At 39.6% G+C, this 20,451-nt stretch overlaps 1 protein-coding gene across 1 annotated transcript in view; it reads left to right on the plus strand.

The window, feature by feature from the left end:
• LOC121518669 (glutamate receptor 1-like) overlaps positions 1-20,451 on the plus strand; it is a 151,429-nt gene that overhangs the window by 77,273 nt on the left and 53,705 nt on the right. The window contains exon 4 of the mRNA XM_041801137.1: positions 15,174-15,358. Coding sequence (XP_041657071.1) covers positions 15,174-15,358 — 185 coding nt within the window. The remainder of the gene's footprint in view (positions 1-15,173; positions 15,359-20,451) is intronic.

Consider the following 20,451-nt stretch of genomic DNA (forward strand, 5'->3'; position numbering starts at 1 on the left):
AGGCTGTAAACCAGTTTATTTCTAGTGTTAAACCAGGCTGTAAACCAGTTTATTTCTAGAGTTAAACCAGGCTGTAAACCAGTTAATTTCTAGTGTTAAACCAGGCTGTAAACCAGTTTATTTCTAGTGTTAAACCAGGCTGTAAACCAGTTTATTTCTAGAGTTAAACCAGGCTGTAAACCAGTTTATTTCTAGTGTTAAACCAGGCTGTAAACCAGTTAATTTCTAGTGTTAAACCAGGCTGTAAACCAGTTTATTTCTAGTGTTAAACCAGGCTGTAAACCAGTTAATTTCTAGCGTTAAACCAGGCTGTAAACCAGTTTATTTCTAGTGTTAAACCAGGCTGTAAACCAGTTTATTTCTAGCATTAAACCAGGCTGTAAACCAGTTTATTTCTAGAGTTAAACCAGGCTGTAAACCAGTTTATTTCTAGTGTTAAACCAGGCTGTAAACCAGTTAATTTCTAGCGTTAAACCAGGCTGTAAACCAGTTTATTTCTAGTGTTAAACCAGGCTGTAAACCAGTTTATTTCTAGCGTTAAACCAGGCTGTAAACCAGTTTATTTCTAGAGTTAAACCAGGCTGTAAACCAGTTTATTTCTAGCGTTAAACCAGGCTGTAAACCAGTTTATTTCTAGAGTTAAACCAGGCTGTAAACCAGTTTATTTCTAGAGTTAAACCAGGCTGTAAACCAGTTTATTTCTAGCGTTAAACCAGGCTGTAAACCAGTTTATTTCTAGAGTTAAACCAGGCTGTAAACCAGTTTATTTCTAGTGTTAAACCAGGCTGTAAACCAGTTTATTTCTAGAGTTAAACCAGGCTGTAAACCAGTTTATTTCTAGTGTTAAACCAGGCTGTAAACCAGTTTATTTCTAGAGTTAAACCAGGCTGTAAACCAGTTTATTTCTAGAGTTAAACCAGGCTGTAAACCAGTTTATTTCTAGAGTTAAACCAGGCTGTAAACCAGTTTATTTCTAGTGTTAAACCAGGCTGTAAACCAGTTTATTTCTAGTGTTAAACCAGGCTGTAAACCAGTTTATTTCTAGAGTTAAACCAGGCTGTAAACCAGTTTATTTCTAGAGTTAAACCAGGCTGTAAACCAGTTTATTTCTAGTGTTAAACCAGGCTGTAAACCAGTTTATTTCTAGTGTTAAACCAGGCTGTAAACCAGTTTATTTCTAGTGTTAAACCAGGCTGTAAACCAGTTTATTTCTAGAGTTAAACCAGGCTGTAAACCAGTTAATTTCTAGTGTTAAACCAGGCTGTAAACCAGTTTATTTCTAGTGTTAAACCAGGCTGTAAACCAGTTAATTTCTAGCGTTAAACCAGGCTGTAAACCAGTTTATTTCTAGTGTTAAACCAGGCTGTAAACCAGTTTATTTCTAGCATTAAACCAGGCTGTAAACCAGTTTATTTCTAGAGTTAAACCAGGCTGTAAACCAGTTTATTTCTAGAGTTAAACCAGGCTGTAAACCAGTTAATTTCTAGTGTTAAACCAGGCTGTAAACCAGTTTATTTCTAGCGTTAAACCAGGCTGTAAACCAGTTAATTTCTAGCGTTAAACCAGGCTGTAAACCAGTTTATTTCTAGTGTTAAACCAGGCTGTAAACCAGTTTATTTCTAGAGTTAAACCAGGCTGTAAACCAGTTTATTTCTAGAGTTAAACCAGGCTGTAAACCAGTTTATATTTAGTGTTAAACCAGGCTGTAAACCAGTTTATTTCTAGCGTTAAACCAGGCTGTAAACCAGTTTATTTCTAGCGTTAAACCAGGCTGTAAACCAGTTTATTTCTAGCGTTAAACCAGGCTGTAAACCAGTTTATTTCTAGAGTTAAACCAGGCTGTAAACCAGTTTATTTCTAGAGTTAAACCAGGCTGTAAACCAGTTTATTTCTAGTGTTAAACCAGGCTGTAAACCAGTTTATTTCTAGAGTTAAACCAGGCTGTAAACCAGTTTATTTCTAGAGTTAAACCAGGCTGTAAACCAGTTTATATTTAGTGTTAAACCAGGCTGTAAACCAGTTTATTTCTAGCGTTAAACCAGGCTGTAAACCAGTTTATTTCTAGAGTTAAACCAGGCTGTAAACCAGTTTATTTCTAGAGTTAAACCAGGCTGTAAACCAGTTTATTTCTAGCATTAAACCAGGCTGTAAACCAGTTTATTTCTAGAGTTAAACCAGGCTGTAAACCAGTTTATTTCTAGAGTTAAACCAGGCTGTAAACCAGTTTATTTCTAGAGTTAAACCAGGCTGTAAACCAGTTTATTTCTAGTGTTAAACCAGGCTGTAAACCAGTTTATTTCTAGAGTTAAACCAGGCTGTAAACCAGTTTATTTCTAGAGTTAAACCAGGCTGTAAACCAGTTTATTTCTAGAGTTAAACCAGGCTGTAAACCAGTTTATTTCTAGAGTTAAACCAGGCTGTAAACCAGTTTATTTCTAGTGTTAAACCAGGCTGTAAACCAGTTTATTTCTAGTGTTAAACCAGGCTGTAAACCAGTTTATTTCTAGAGTTAAACCAGGCTGTAAACCAGTTTATTTCTAGAGTTAAACCAGGCTGTAAACCAGTTTATTTCTAGAGTTAAACCAGGCTGTAAACCAGTTTATTTCTAGTGTTAAACCAGGCTGTAAACCAGTTTATTTCTAGTGTTAAACCAGGCTGTAAACCAGTTTATTTCTAGAGTTAAACCAGGCTGTAAACCAGTTTATTTCTAGAGTTAAACCAGGCTGTAAACCAGTTTATTTCTAGAGTTAAACCAGGCTGTAAACCAGTTTATTTCTAGTGTTAAACCAGGCTGTAAACCAGTTTATTTCTAGAGTTAAACCAGGCTGTAAACCAGTTTATTTCTTCATTTTTCAGGTCCAGTGATTGCCGCTTGCTCATGACACACTGGGAAACAAATGAATTAAATGTTGGTTCAGTCATGTCTTAATGTTTTTGGTTTTTTTTTTTTTCATTAAAAATTAAGACTTGTTTTTCAAAATGAGAACATTTCGTAGACTTTTTGTCACATTTTTCTTTCTCTGACACACATCTGTGAACGTGGCTTCATGACCCACTTTTGGGTCCGGACCAACCAGTCGAGGGGCTTTAAAGACTCCCGCTGAAGCCGAGCTTCAAAGTTAGAGAAAGACGATTATGGTGTGAAACAGGAATAAAAGAGGCACAGGTCACTTTATGAGAACTCAGCTTACCATCAGAGGCTTCCCTCTGGGTTTATTTTAAGAAACAGCAGTTACGTAATACTCCTTTAATTTGTCATTTAAGCCTTTCAGGATCTAAGAAAACTTCAGCTCTTCTGACATTAATAATGATGAGGACTGAGACCTCAGGGAGGTTAGAGTCTCTGAGGTTAATTATCAACAGACATGTTTGTTAGAAAAGCAGAGGAATTATTTTAATAAACATCCAAACAGACAGGAAACTGCCAAAGAGCCAACGACAGCAGAGAGCACCCAGGTCTAAAGGCACAGGTGTTACTCACAGGTAAAGATGATCACAGGTATGCAGCTTCTACCTCATTTGGAAAACAAGCACCTCCTTAAATCTCTCTCAGGTAGCTCGTGGTCGGTCTACCTGAGATGGTTGTGACATCACAGCAATAATCACAGCCACTATGGAGAAAATGACCAGGACTTTACGTCACACTGATACGCCCTTAGGCATTTAAACAGAAGGATCATGGGAATGGTAGTGTAGAGCTGAAAGCATCTCTAGAACATGTCTGCCTTTCTTCTGTCCTCCTCTCACCTCCTCCTCTCCCGTCTTTGTTCTCTAAATGTCCAGAGGACTGAGAAAGCTTTTGCATGTTCCTCTCATTCCGTTTGGATCTGTTTCTCGTCTCCTCAGAGTTTCTCCTGAGCGAGGCGCTGAATCTCCAGTGGTGGTTGTGGCTGACCTGAGGAGCTCAGTGTTCAGTCAGCGATAAAAACAAAACAACACGACTGAGACGCAGACAGACAGCTTCGAGGAAAATAATGAACAGAGACCATGTCTGATTAAACTTTAAGGTGATTCTGGAAGTGTGCTGCTGCATCACTAGTCTCAGATCTCACTGATGCCTCAGCTTTGATGCTTATAGGCCTGATTTTGGGTCTGACCTGCCCCCCTAAACCACGGCCTGATTCAGGGCTGGTCACAGTGGATTATTTCTGTCACTAATACTCAAGGGTGCGGTGTCATTACCATTATTTTACTGCTCCCAATCCAGTCCAAACCTTCACTGTCAGGAATCATAAAAATCAATCATATTTGATATTCATGATTCCTGCCTCTGATTGGACACCAACAACAGCCAATGAGAACGAGGAGACTAGAGATGGTCACCAGCTGGATGTTATCAACCTTAACAGCACAAGTGCTCAGCATCCACCGTCCTCCATGTTTGTTATCCTTCAAAATCCACATTTGATCTTTGGAGTTTCTGTGAGATCTCTGTGTAAAAGTATTCAAGATTTCAGCTGAGGTTCAGTATTTTAAAAGATGCCTTAATGATGTCATAAAAGCATTTCAAAATTGCCTCTATGACATCACACATTTTTGTGACATCACGTCTTTATGCTTTCACATTTCCTTATGTCATACCAGAATTTCAGAAAATGTCTTTATGACATCACATACCTTTATGACATCACATTTACTGATGACATCACATTTCTTGATGACATCACATATCTTTATGACTTCACATTTCTTTATGGTGTCATAGACATCAAGGATCACTGTCCCTTATCAGCCACAGCATCATTGAGTCTCTGCTGCTTTTGGACTGATGGTTATCCATAATGTCAGAACCATTCAGGTTCAGGCTAACTGAGCAAGAAACCAATCAAACCCTTCCTAGACATGTTTCCAGCAGGCTGAAGGACGGAGCCACCAGATGAAATTCAGGCATGGTAACAGACTAAACTAAAACGGTGAATATGTTAAAAATAACAGGGTCACATCAAAAGCTCTGTTTTAATTCATTGTGACTGTGAGTCGTCTAAAGGATTTGATGTTTTCTCAGCTTCTCACACACTTTGCTCTGAGGGTAATCAGGTTATTTTAAGCAAACGTGTCTTTACAACCTCTCAGGATCAGTGTGTAACATTAAACAGTATACAGAGGCATGAAGACAGGAGTCAAACATCAGAAGAGTTCAAGAAGGAGAAAAACATCCCTCTCTGCCTCCCTCTTACCATGAACAGAGATTTAACTCTTGCATGGCTGGGTTTCTGCAGTCGTCCCTGATTTGGCCAAATGTTGGCCCATATATTCCCCAGTGTTGATCTCATGTTGACCTTGAATCAGCCCTGTCTTATCCCTCAGTTTAGCCTCACGTTGAACCAGATCTTTCCCAGAGTTAACCCTTTATTTACCTGCAGTTAGGGCTGCATTGGTCCTACATAGTCCTTGGATTCTCCCCTAACTGTTCTTGAGTCGGCCCAGTATTGTCCCAGATCTTTCCTGATATTAACCCTGTATGGTTGTTGAGGTTTTGCCACTTTGACCTTGATATCTTCTATGTTGAACCTTTTTCCTATCATATCGTTTATATCCTGTCTTGGTCAAAGGCACTTAAACAGTGCTTGGGACAGTACTCTCAGCTACCAGGCCAAAGTCCAGATATGGTCTGATCAGGACTTGAACCAGCAAGGCTGTCCTTACAGACTGAGCTACTGCTGCCACAATGACAATACTGATATAAAACTAGATCAAAATTGCAATTTCAGCTGAAATTGCATGGGGATGCTGAGAGCTGAATTGTGGAAGAACTGCACAAAATAGCCAAAAACACAAAAAATAGCTGAAAATAACAAAAAAAAAATAGCATAAAATGTCCTAAAATGGCATAAAACTAGCTGAAGATGGCATTCAATAGCTTAAAAGAGGATAAAAAGAATAGCTGAAAGTAGACTTAAAATAGCTGAAAATAGCATAAAAATTGCCTAAAAGTAGCTGAAAATGGGATTCAATGGCTGAAAAGCATAGAAATAGCTAAAAAAAAAAAAAAAAAAAAGCATGAAAATAGCCATTTTTAAAAAATCATAAAAGTTAGGAATTAGAAAAGTCATAGCAGTCGAATGACGAAGAAAATGAATATTAAAAAGTTTAAAAGGTGTCGATACGACAAAGTATGAAGGAGGAGATAGCCGGCGCGGAAGAAGAATAATAAACAAAATGGCTGACGTGAATATCAAAAGTATGGATGCTCAGCATCCCCACTAATTATCGTTCAGACCTAAAACTTCCTTTAAACACTTTAAAGTTCAAGGATGAACAGGATAAAGTCCTAGGAGCACACTTTAGAGGTTGAACAAAGAGGAAGACTCTGCTGCTGCTTTAAACTCTACAAACATTTTAGCACACGTCCAGTATTGATCAGTTTTATTTTTCATACATGCTGATGATATTGTATGTCTCTATTGGTCCAGTACCGGTCCTTCAGTCTTGGCCCCTTATTGGCCCAGTGTTGGCCTGGATTTTTCCCAGTTCTGACCCTACACTGGCCCTGATTTGTCTGAGTTACCCGAGTGTTGTGTCAGACAGTCAGTGGAGTTTAATGAGAGTCTGAGGACAGATGGAGGCTGATGCTGTAATTCAGTGTAAGAGCTCTGCTGGGAAAAAACAGAGAAAGTGATGGAAACACACTGACGGAGGCTCTCTCTCCTAAAACTTCACTCCTCCTCATCCTCCTCTTCATCTTTAACCTCTTTTTTTCTGTTCTCTCCTCCTGTCCTCAGTCCCTTTCCTCCTGTCTTTGCTTTTCCTCTGATTTCCCTCCTATCTTCCCCTCCTTCATCTCTGAATGTGCTCCTCTTCTCTCTCCTCTACATTAACAGTAAACAACATGTAGCTGGGTTTTTATGGAGATGAGCTGCAGAGTTGTGTCTATATTTATAAAACTCATCTACCTGCTCTACTTCCATCTTCACCCTCTCTGTGTCTGTGTCTGTCTCTGGTAGCGTAGGTGTGCTCTACCTCTAATTGACAGTTCAACATTAGAATTAACAGCACTTGACTTGTGCTCAGTGTTAGAGTGGAGCGTCGAACAAACCGCCACTGTGGTTGATCCTGAAGATCTCTGAGGCTCTCATATCATTCTATCTCCAGTTAACTATCACGTTTGTCTGTTCCTCGACCGTCTCTGCCTGCAGCCTCCAATATTTCCCTCTAATCAACACTCATGTCCTCTAGCTCAGGGATGACACTGTTGCCACGTTACACCAGTTCTGCCTAAATTTAACCCATTTTTATCTCTTTTTCCCATTAATTTTGCCAATTCTAACACATTTTTGCAATTTAAAACCCATTTTTTTTTATTTAAAACCCTTTTCACCACTTTTTTTCAGCATGTTTTTTGCCACTTCTAAACCAAATCTAGCCACTCTCTGCCTATTATTGGCTCTGTTGACCCATTATTGCCACTATTAACCCCTTTTACCACTTAATAGGCCACATTTCACAATTAAATATGCCCATTGTTGCCAATTTCTGGCTTTCTCTACCTCAGCTAACCTTTTTAGCGTTTAAATCAGTTTTCATCCCATTTCATGGTTATTTGTGTTACTTTTTTGATATTTTTTAGCATCTCTAATCCCTTTCTACTTTTAAAATCTATTTTCACCACCTTAACCACCATTTTGTGCCATTATTAACCCATTTCAGCTATTTTAACATACTTTATTTCTGTTTATAACTAAAGGATTTACATTTATAAGAGGGCTACGTACTACACAAATGATTAAAATGTGTTTCTTTGACAAGAGCGATTATTATTCAGGTTAAATATAAAATACCACAGCTTAACTTTACAATGGACCAGGATTTTGCTGCCCCACAGTTTGGCTGGGCCCCAGAAAGCCCTACAATCAGCTGTGAAATGACTACAATACCCAGACAAAGCCCTACAATCAGCTGTGAAAGGACTACAACACCCAGACAAAGCCCTACAATCAGCTGTGAAAGCACTACAATACCCTAAAACTATGACAAAGATATTTCTAAGAAGGACTACATCTAGAAAAAGTTTGACAGAGGAATGTTAAAGGACTACAGTACCCAGAACATGTTTGAGAGAAGAATTTAAAAGGACTACAATATCCAGAAAGAAATAGCAAAGAGATGAAACAAACCACTGTACCCCCAACAGAGATGCCAAAGGACAACATTACCCAGAACATGTTTGACAGAGGGATGCTGAAGGACTACAATATCCAGACCTCTTCAAGAAAGAGATATAAAAGAACTACAACATCTAAAAAAAATGACAGAGAGCTGTTGAAAGACTACAATATCCAGAAAACAACAATCAATATAATTAAATGGACTACAATACCCAGAAACTACAACAAGGAGATCCAAAAGTACCAGAAGAAAAGTTGACAGAATGATTTTAAAGGGCTACAATACCCAAAACCTACAATGTCAGAGGACTACAACACCCATAAAAAGTTTGACAGTTTTTTTTTTTTTTTTGTTTTTGTTTTATTTCTGGACTAAATTGTCCAGGAAAACCATAAAAAAGGCAAATGTCCCACATTAAGGTTAAAGACTCCAGTGCTGATGACATAACAACACTCACACGGTCAGAAACAGAGTAGTCTTCACTCAGAATCATCCTGGTTTTCTAGAGGAACTGTTACTCAGAATAATCCTGTTTTCTAGAGGAACTGTTACTCAGAATAATCCTGTTTTCTAGAGGAACTGTTACTCAGAATAATCCTGTTTTCTAGAGGAACTGTTGCTCAGAATGATCCTGGTTTTCTAGAGGAACTGTTACTCAGAATCATCCTGGTTTTCCTGTGTACCCTGGTTTTCTAGAGGAACTGTTACTCAGAATCATCCTGGTTTTCTAGAGGAACTGTTACTCAGAATAATCCTGTTTTCTAGAGGAACTGTTGCTCAGAATAATCCTGTTTTCTAGAGGAACTGTTACTCAGAATAATCCTGTTTTCTAGAGGAACTGTTACTCAGAATCATCCTGGTTTTCTAGAGGAACTGTTACTCAGAATCATCCTGGTTTTCTAGAGGAACTGTTACTCAGAATCATCCTGGTTTTCCTGTGTACCCTGGTTTTCTAGAGGAACTGTTAATCTGAGCAGAGATGATCTTTTGGGTCCTTTAGTTGTGAGGTTCAGAGAGCTGGTGATGCTGGAGGAGGAGGAGGTGTTTGTGTCTCTGCGTGTCAGACGGCATCTTTGAAGTTCACTCTTCTCCGTCTCTCTCTGTTCCTCTCTACACTCTTTGAAGTCTACCTGAATTTTGCTGACTCGTCTTTTCACACTGGCGTGTTTGCATCTACATACGTGTGGGCTTTGAACTGCTGATGGGATGATTTTCACATGTTGACTCTGGATTTTAAAACATGGGCAAAAAAAAAACAGCTTCTAAGGTAAACTGAACTGTGAAAATGTCCTGATTTCTTATATTTTGGATATTTGAATGTGTCAGATCATGAAATGAATTCTAATCTGAAACAAAAATAACCTTAGTAAATAAAAAAGTCCATTTTTAAATGATGATTTTATTTATTGAAGGAAAGAGCCATCCAAACCTACCTGGTTCTATGTGACCAAGTGACTACTCCCCCTTATTAAATCATTAGTTAATTGTAATTAACCATTTTTTTATTTTTTGAAAAGCTGATTTCAGTTTGACTATCCACACCCAGACCTGGTTACTGCCAGACCTGCTGACTCCAGAAATCCTTTTAAATGGAACCTGTCTGACAAAGTGGCGCCATCTAAGGAACTCAAGAGCAGATGAGAATCAGAGTCACTGACATCTATCAGTCTGAAAGGTTACAAAGCCATGTCTAAGGCTTTGACTCCAGCCATCCACACTGAGAGCCATTACCCACAACTGGAGAAAACTGTGAACAGTGGTGAACCTTCCCAGGAGGACCGGCCTACCAACATGACTCCAAAAGAACATGGACGACTCATCCAGGAGGTTCACCACTGTGCCAAGTTTTCTCCGTTTGTAAATAACGGCTCTAAACATGGTTGGATGGAGTCCCTGAGATTTAGAAATGGCCTGCCACTCCTGAGAGGGGTTTTCCACTGTTCCAAGTTTTCTCTGTTGGTGGATAACAGCTCTTACCTTGGGGTCAGGACCCCCTTTGGGGTCGCAAGACATAAAGAGGGGGTCATCAGAATCCCCTAAAAAACAAGACTAATAATATTGTTTGAATTCCACTGCTGCCACTTTACACCAGTTTTGCCAAATGTTAACCAGTTTTCATCATTTTTCCACACAAATTTTAACACAGTTTTGCCATTTCACACCTTTTGTTTGCCATTTTAAACCCTTTCCACCACTCTTGTCTGCCTGTTTTTGCCACTTCTACACCAGTTCTTGCCACATAAGCCAAATGTTGCCTCTGTCGATGCATTATTGCCACTATTAACCCAATTTTACCATTTTTTATGCTCAGTTTTTCCCTGTTTAACCACATTTCTGTATCTGCTATGCCCATTTTTGCCAGTTTGACCAATTTCTGCCATTATCTGCCTATTTTTTTCTTTCTCACTTAGCACTACTTTGCCATTTTATATTGATATTCTTCCCATTTCACCGGATTTCCACCCAGTTTTCCCTATATAAAGCCTTTTCAGCCACTTCTTTTAAATTTTTGCCACTGTAACCCATTTTTGCCTTTTTGGGGTTATTTTTTGTTACTTCTAGCCCATTTCTGCTACTTTTAAGATCCAATTTCACCACCTTTTCCACCATTTTTTTTGCCATGATTAACCCATTTTTTAAAATTTCAACCCATTATAATTGTTTTTTTTTCTTCCCAAAATAGATTTACATTTTTAAGAATGCTATATACTACACAAATGATTTAAAAATAGATTTGTTTCATTGAAAGAGTGGTTATTTTTTAAGGTTTAGTATAAAATAAGGATTTTACAGTTTAACTTTACAGTGGACTAGGTTTTTCTGACCTCCATGGGCCCCCAGTTTGGCTGGGCCCCAGAAAACCCTCCCCTTTATCCCCCCTTATGGGCGGCCTTGTCTCCACATGACTATTCTTGAATATGCATGACTGTGTTCAACCACCTTCAGGTACAGTGGGGGTCCCTGGTCTCTGACATCTTTATTTTAGGGGTCACGGGCTGAAAAGGTTGAGAAGCCCTGCCCTAAGCTTTAGAAATTGCCATCCACTCCTGGGGAAGGGTTTTCCACTGTTTAAAATGTTCTCCATTTGTGGATAATGGCTCTCAGCAGGGTTGGCTGGAGTCTCAGCCTTAGAAATGTCTTTGTATAGGCTGACAGGTGTTGATGACTCTGTTTCTCATCTGTTTTTGAATTTCCATAGATGATCTGAAACATCTCAGTGTGACAAATATGCAAAAAAGAAGAAGGCAGATACTCTATAGCTCTGTATTTGCAGCAGAGTTACAGGATCCAGGTTTCCCTAATCATTTTTTAAAGACTCTGACACTGAAGGACTGCAGGTTTCAGGCTTTCTGAAACTCGCCGTCCTCATATATAGAGTCCTAAAATAGGAGCGCGTCTCCTAAAGCTGCTCTGACAGCAGATCCTTCTTCTTTACCTGAATCAGGTCGAGCAGGTTTGATGATGAGGCCGTGTTTCTGCTGACGGCCGGTGTGAGGTCGGCCTCCTCAGCTTAAATAATGGATTAGAGCCCAGGAGAGGAGGGGGATAAAAGAGGGGAGTTTGCCCCCTGAAGCTTCTCACATAAAGCTCATTTCACATAAGTCATCGTTCTAATCCTCATCACCAATATTTATTTATTCTCATCCAAATCAGGCCGCTCAAACTAAAATAAAACCGTCACTGTGCTGCGTCTGAGTGTGGAGCAGCTTTTTGAAGTTTCACCAGGCCAAGTCCAGCCTGAGGCAGACAGACACATCACAAGGGTTTGATTCGTCTAAAAAAGCAGCTCCACAGTCAGTTTGAGGAACCAGTGTGACTGCTACTGCTCAGTATATCACATTAAAAACAGCTTAGTGTCAGAAATCTGCTGGCAGTGGTGAGGGGAAGGAGCAAACACATCCCACATCATCTCTGATACGTCTGATGTAGAGGAGGCTGATTTACTGGAATAAACCTGCAATTATTGAAACTCATGAGAGAGTTTCAGCACAATAGTCTGAGTTTAATAACCACTGAAGAAAATGTATAATTAAATATGATTACTGTATTCTACTTCTCTCAAAATAACAATATAAAGTACTTTTATTTCTCTACTGAATTATAATGAGTTGTTATGTTGAAATGATATTGTTCTTCTATGACTTTATTCTTATTATTCTTATTCTTCCCTACGTTTTTTGGCACTTCCACAGTTTGTCCGATTTTCACAGTTCAACTTTAATCATGTTCAGCATGTTCAGGAGAAGTGTGCTTGTATTTTTCACATTTCTAATCCTTTTACTTTTTACAATGTTTAACATTTTCCACAGTTTTTGGCCCCATTAAAATGATTGGAAGATTTCTGCAGTTCTGCCTAAAACTGCTTCAACTTTGAGATTCTACAGCTTCAGATACTTCCACTTACAGACTTCATTTTTGCTTTAAAACGTAGACAAACTCTTCAGCTATCTAACATGTATTCAGCTGTTAGTTATCTTCCACAGTTTTAGAGATTTCACAGTTTAAGCAACACAAACTTTTGGGGTTTTACACAAAAAAGTCAGACTTTAGAGTGCGTGACATCATCAGTCAGAGTGCAGCAGCCTGCTGGTGAGACAGAAGAAATCTCCTGAATGAACTTCCATAAAATCCACAAACTTCACTCCACAGACATAAAAAAGACATCAAAATGGAAGAAATCTTGTCCCGCTACTGTCAAACCAAGAACCAACGCCATATCATGCACAGTTTTGGCGTGAGAGGACCAACTGTCCCAAAAATGGCAAAATCTCCTTCATTTGCTGCAATGTTATGAATTCTGAGACTTTGGTCTTCAGACTCAGAAAGACACTCTTTTTTAGATCACTCTTGTAACATGATTTTTCATTTCGCAGACATAAAAAACATATCCCTGCGTTTGTCAGCCTCTGCCGATTCTCACAACACCTTTGGTTTTCTGCAGGGTTTCACAAGTACATCATAAATTGATGTTGTTTGAGTGCATGTTCTGACCTCTCAACCCTGTTTTCTGAGCCCACTTTAACTGAAACTATCAGGTGTGACTAATTAGCTTTGATCTCAGCTGTGATGTCATACAGGCATTCGTTACCATAGTAACCTAGGAGTCCTACACACACATACAAACACAAAGACATGCTTTAACATTCTCCATAACTTTAACATACATGTGGCTTTAATGAAGCGATTTTAAAGCTCTCATCTTCACACGATAAAATGACAATGTGCTTATCTGTAATTCTTCACATTTGCCAGGAATCAGCCACCGTGCTCTTCAGCTTTGATGCTATTTAGAGCTATTTTCATGCTTTTTTTTAAAGATATTTTTATGCTTTTTCAGCAATTGAATGCTATTTAAAGCTATTTGCTGCTCCATCACCATGGCTCTTCACATGTTTGACTGTTATTATACCTTCTTATTTTCAGCGTTGTTTCACTGCTTTTAGCAATTTTATTTCACATTTTCTCATTTTCTGCCTTCAGCCCCAATATTTCAACAAATTTCCTACAAGGAAATGCAACTTCTTTAGTTTCAGATATTATTCCCCCCAAAAAAGCTAAAAAAGGGAGAAACTTTTTGCCCTTTTTCAACAGTTTTTGTTTTGTTTTGTTTTGTTTTGTTTTTTTGCCACTTTTCATCCGTTTTAGCTTCCTTTTGCCATTAAACACCACTTTTTTCCTACTTTTTTCCCCATTTTTGCAACTTTTTTTGCAACTTTTTGCCCATTTTTGGCACTCTCGACTGCTTTTTGGCCATTTTCGTCACTTTTCACTCATTTTTTTGCCACAATTTTGCCACTTTTGGACCATTTTTTGCTACTTGTAACTCATTTTTTGTCACTTCTCACCCGTTCTTGCTACTTTCTGACCCCTTTCCTCCCCATTTTCACCCATTTTTGTTGCTTTTTGACCATTTTTGCCTCATTTAACTTATGGTTATTACTACATCAGGCTTTTTTTGCCACTTTTCACCTCTTAGATTGTGGCTCTTGCAAAGGTATTTTTTTCAACTGTTTGGCTCTTTGGTTGAGTAACACTGGTCCACAACGGTCATTGTGAAGACCTCAGAGAGTTCAGCGTGGTTCTGTGATGATATGTTTGATATAATTCATCCCTGCTGGATATTCCACAGTCAGCTGTCAGTGATGTTATTAGAAAGTGGAAGAGTTTAGGAACAACAGCAGCTCAGCCATGAAGAGGAAGACCCTCGTTCCTCCCCAGTTCCAACCACTTTTCTAAAGGATGCCATATGGTTGAGTATTTGGTAAAAATGGAGGGAAATAGACCCCAACATCCCCAGCTTCACCAACATGGTGTATGAAAGTCTCCAAGTCTCTGTTGATTCCATCGCTGAAGAGTTCTGAACTTCCAGGAGCTTCATGAATGGGTTTCCATGGCAACAGCTGCACGCAAGCCTCACGTCACCAAGTCCAATCCTAAGGTTCAGGTGTAGTGGAGTAAAACGCACCGACACTGGACTGTGGAGTGACCAATCATCTTCTCTGTTTACAGTCAGATGGTGAGTCTGGGTGTGGAGGATGCTGGGAGAACATTACCTGTCTGACTGTGAAGTTTGGTGGAGGAGGGATAATGGTATGGGTCTGCCCTCATAAATGCTGATGAATGGACACACATTCACACAGAAACACTCCAGGATGTTGAGAAAGCCTTCAGAGAAGAGAGGAGGCTGTTAGAGCTGCTAACGGGGGACAACTCCATATTAAAGTACATGGATTTAAAATGCAAGGTCATTACAGTCCCTGTAGGGGTATGGTTGGTGGCCAAATACTTTTGTCCATATGGTGTCTATTCACTCCCCTCAGATTAATGTCTGAAAGAAACTTCAGTCCTTCAAAAGGACTTGATTCTGGTCTATATGGAACCGCTTTGGGTTTCAAAATAAACAGCTAATAATAAAAAAGGTGTGCAGAGGGACAGATCAGAAACAAAAGAGCACCTGCATGAGTTTGTGCTCATCAGAACGTGTCGTAGTAACGTCTCCTCGTATCCCTCCACCTGAAGGTCGCTGACATGAACACTGGTTCACCTGTGCTCTCTCTCTGTCTCAGGTCTGACGGTGCTGCAGAGAATCCTGGACACGGCGGCAGAGCGGACCTGGCAGGTGACCTCTGTGAACCTGGACACGCTGACAGAAGCGACCTTCATCAAACTGCTGGCCGACCTCGACTTCAAGAAAGACTTTCAGATCATCCTGGACTGTGAGCTGGAGCGACTCAACTACATCCTCAACCTGGTGAGACACGAACTCATGCCAACGCTAAAATCATCCTTCAAGAGCCTTTATGTTCACATCTGTGACCGTTGCTCCTGTCCACGAGGGAGAACGACCCTCTTTTCAGCACCGAGTCACTGAGAAGGAAAGCACAGTAGTTTATAGTCAGGTTTTTAAGCCGACCCACGCTAACAGCTTGAGTTTTAGTGGATGTTGTAAGGCAGTGATACTCAACGTGTCAAAGAACCTTAAAAAGGGAAACTTTGACCTGAGAAATTATCCATGGCACACATTAATCAGGTTGTTTCCTACACCGCTACAGTAGGCTTTGATTGTCAACATTTATTTTTGTCTAAATATTTCCATTACCCTTATGGGCAATTTTTTCTTTTTTTACTGCTTTAAGCCCACTTTTGCCAATTCTTTTTGCAACTTTTTGCCCATTTTTTCCCCTTTTCCCCCCAGTTTTTCACTATTTCATCCTGCTTTTTGCTATTTTTGCCACTTTTCACCCATTCAAGCTGCCTTTTGCCATTAAATTCCTCTTTTTTCCCATTTTTTGCCACTCTTTGCTGCTGGTTGCCCGTTCTACCACCCTTTGCTGCCTTTTGGGGGTTTTTGTCACTTTCACTCATTTTTTGTCATGTTTTGCCACTTTTTGACCATTTTATGTCTCCCGTAGCTCTTTTTTTTGTCATTTTCACACAAATTTTGCCACTTTCTGACCTTTTTGTCACATATTTTCTTCCCATTTTTTCACTTTTCACCTTTTTTTTCTTTGCCACTTTTTGAACATTTAACTATTTTTGCCCCTGTATCTCATTTCTATTGCCCCTTTAACCCATTTCACCTCTCTTCACCTCTTAGATTGTGGCTGTTTCAAAGGTATTTTTCAACAGTTTGAGCAGGGTTGAGTAACACTGTAAGGTGTCTCAGCACTGAAGGTGAAGGATGATTTTCCAGTTTTACTGCCTCTGGGGAGATTAACTGTTAGGGTAATTGTCCTGTAGGGGGCAGTAAGTGCAGTTGCACCAACAGACAGGCTGAGGACCACTGTGCCTGTTTCATGGGTGAATTTTAATATTATACAGTGCCTATACAAAGTATTCACCCTCTTGGATGTTTCCTCTTTTACTGATTTTCTGAATCAATCATGGTCAATAAAATGTGGCTTTTTGATTGAAAAAGCTCTTTAATGTCAAAATTAAAACAGATTTATGCAAAGAAAAGTCATTTTAAAAAATCTGTAATGTAAAACCAGTGAGTGCCTAAATATTCCCTCTAGTCAGTCTTTAGTAGAGTCTCCTCTGTCTGCAGTCTCAGCTCTGGGTCTGTGTGGATAGGTCTCAGTCTCAGCTCTGAGTCTGTGTGGATAGGTCTCAGTCTCAGCTCTGGGTCTGTGTGGATAGGTCTCAGTCTCAGCTCTGGGTCTGTGTGGATAGGTCTCAGTCTCAGCTCTGAGTCTGTGTGGATAGGTCTCAGTCTCAGCTCTGGGTCTGTGTGGATAGGTCTCAGTCAGGATCAAACATCTGGACTCTGGAAGTTTCCCCCATTCCTCTTTGATAAACTGCTCAAGCTGTCAGGTTGATCAGGGATCAGAACTGAACAGACCTTTAAAGTCCAGACACTAATCGTCTACTGGATTGAGGTCTGGGTTTTGACTCAGCCCCTCCAGAACATTCTCCTTGTTGTCTTCAAACCATTTCTGTGGAGCTTTCTCTGGATGCTTCGGCTCATTGTCTGACTGGAGAATAAATCTTCTCTAAGCCGTAGTTCTCTGTCAGACTGAAGAAGACTGTCCTCCAGGATTCATTTTACCCTCTACCTTTACAAGCCTTTCAGGGTCAGCTGCTGAGAAGCATCCCCACAGTACGATGCTGCTGAGAAGCATCCCCACAGTACGATGCTGCTGAGAAGCATCCCCATAGTACGATGCTGCTGAGGAGCATCCCCACAGCACGGTGCTGCTGAGGAGCATCCCCATAGTGCGATGCTGCTGAGGAGCATCCCCATAGTACGATGCTGCTGAGAAGCATCCCCACAGTACGATGCTGCTGACGAGCATCCCCACAGTATGATGCTGCTGAGGAGCATCCCCACAGTACGATGCTGCTGAGGAGCATCCCCACAGTACAATGCTGCTGAGAAGCATCCCCACAGCATGATGCTGCCCTGCATGTTTTGGTCTCCATCCCTTGACTTAGACTTTTCAGTAACTTTTTCTCTGAGCTGGTTGGAGAGTTCTTTTGTCTTCATGGTGTGATGGTAGCCAGGAATATTTCACTAATTGTGAGACTACTAGCAACAGTTGGCTAGACCTCAGTTGAATTAATTCAGTCACTTTACATGGGGAGAATTTTATACAGTCAGTTATTTGACATTGCAGATTTGTATTTAATTGATATTTTGTAGAAATCTGTTTTCACTCTGATATTTTTTTCATAAAGTGAAATTATATCGACTATGGTTGATTTATAAAATAAATAAAAGGGTAAAACATGAGAGGGGTGAAAACTCTTTAGGCACTCTAAGCACAAAGCAGCACACTTTAGTTTCCACCCCTTCAAAATAAAAGCCCCAGATGTGAAACTGTTGAGACGGAGGTTAGGCAGAGTTAGGTGGGCAGCGGGTTTCTGTGAGGTGATATAGTCAGTCTCATACTGATAGAATACGCTGTAAAGTTTTTAGTTTTGTTTTAGTGAGGTTAATCAGAGGATTTTATGTCTAACTTTACTGCTCACATCATCAGAATCTCCTCCACTCATCCTTCCTGTTCTCTTTTATCAGATTAGCACCATGAAAACAGTTCATATTAACGTGAAACTGGGTGTTTCTCTGCATTTTTGTGGGTGCCTCCCGGTCTTTGGAGCGGTAGCAGATGCAGCTGATGACTCTTCAGCTGCAGCTGCTGCCACTGTTTGGATTTTTATCCTGAACTCTTTGATTTCAGCTTCATTGATAATTGACCGTCAGCCCAGAGAACAGAGACAGAGAGACTGGAAGCGCTTCAGAAATGTTGGGTTTTGAATATTTGAAGCCGAGGGAGAGCAGCGGTGAGGTTTTTCTGCGGTCTGAACTGGGTCCAGAAATCATTCAGGAAACTCCTGGGCTGGTCCTGATGGACTCCAGCTGGCTCCCTCAGTCAGTGGAGTGTCAGCTGCTGCTTTGACTCAGAGAGGATCTCAGGGACAGATGAGCCGGTTTTGTTATTGAAGTATCAGGTGGAGCTCAGACGTTTGGCTGATCTGGTCTGGTTCATGTTTAAACAGGATCAGGTGGAGCTCAGACCTGGTCTGGGATGATGGTTGGTCCAGATCAAACCTTTTTATCTGATGTTTTTGTCTTTTAATAAAAAAGATCAAAGAGCAGGACACTGGTGATGTAACATTCTTTTACTCCTTTACAGTACGTGTGACTGTGCAGGTGCATGTGGAATAAAAGAATGTTACGTCACTCTGATCCTTCTTATTTTAAATTCTGAACACAGAAAAATAAAATGAAACAACTTTTTTTTAGACTGAAACAGAGAAATTAAAAACAAAAGATCAATTTAATTTACCGCCAACAGACTTTTAATCTGAAAAAAAAAAAAAAAAAAAGGCTGTTTCCAAATTACTTTTTTAAAAACAGGAAAATAAACAAACAGCAGCCCTCGGCCTTTCAGAATAAAATAATGAACCAAATAACAGACGACAAAACGCAATCTGTTTGTCATTTACTCTGTTTTGTTTAGTGGTCAATAAACTAAATTTTTAATCATGTTTAGAGTTTATAAAAAAGGAAGAACGGGGAACAGAACACTGGTTATGTAACATCCTTTTTTCTCTATACCTATGACCTGCTGCAGGTGTTTGAGAAAAAGAATGTTACATCAACATTGTTTGTTTTTTTTATTCTGAGCTCATGTATTAAAATGAAAAGCAAACTGATATTTATTTTCTATTTACCTTAAAAAGAGAGACATAAAAAACCAAAGGTCAGAGTGTTTATGGAGAAGAGTTTTGAAATTTGAAATGAGAAATCCAAAATCAGAAAACGAGCTTTTTTCCACTTTAAAAGCTTGAGTATGTAAGATTCGATGAGAGCCATGTAGAATCAACTCTGCTCCCCCTCCCTTCCTGTTCTTTTCCCTGTTTGAGCTCCGTAGCTCCGCCCCTTTTCTCACATACCTCCTGGCGGATGTGCATGTCCGCTGAATCAAACACTGATGGTGGTAAAGCTCTTATGGAGTGATTTTGTTCCGCTTTCCCACTGAAATCAACGACCGTGTTACAGGTTAGAAAACACCGCCGTAACGCCGCCGTAACGCCGCCATTGTATGAACTTCCCACTGAGCTGAGAGGCAGAAGCACAACTACTACAGCGGCCAATAGGAACGCTCCCTCTGAGCTAAGCCTTGATTGGCTGTGAGTACTAGCCTCCTCATTGGCTGGATCATCATCATTTGCTGGTTTTCCAGCAAATGATGATGCCACGCCTCCTTGCAGCGTGAGGAGGCGTGGCAGAAGTGTGTTATTCTGTCAGATGGCTGACAGGTTGTGTTGTTTTTATACAGCACTAAAAATAAATGGCTCACTACTGCTTTAAAATCAGGAAATAAAACCTGACCTTGGCCTTTTAGGCAGATCAGATCAAAGAAAACTGAGATTTTTCTGTTTCTCTTTTTTAATTTTCCAAAAGCATCATCCTGTCATGTTCAGAATATTAAAAAAGGAAAATTAAAGAATGGAAAACTGGTGTAACATTCTTTTCTTCCCTTGTGTGTGACTTTGTGCAGGTGTTGTATTAAAAAACAATGTTACAATCTGTTTTTTTATTATGAACACAAAAGAATAAATAAAATTAGCTGTTTAAAAATATATTTTTAAAAAAGACAGTTGGCTTTTTTCTAAGAACTATTTTATGATCGAAAACAGAATGTTATAATCCTCTGCTCTGTCTGTTAAAGCTCTGTGTAAACCGCCGTTTTTAAAAATGCTTAATGAATAAAATAAAAGTAAATAAGTTAAAAACAAGGAAACTCCTTTCAAGAGTTCAGATTAAACTGAGACAAAAATAGGAAATAAAACAAACTTTTTTTTTTTTTCAAAAGTAAATTATTAAAATGCAAACTG

This window comes from Cheilinus undulatus, linkage group 12, assembly GCF_018320785.1.
Source record: "Cheilinus undulatus linkage group 12, ASM1832078v1, whole genome shotgun sequence".
Classification (NCBI taxonomy): Eukaryota; Metazoa; Chordata; class Actinopteri; order Labriformes; family Labridae; genus Cheilinus; species Cheilinus undulatus.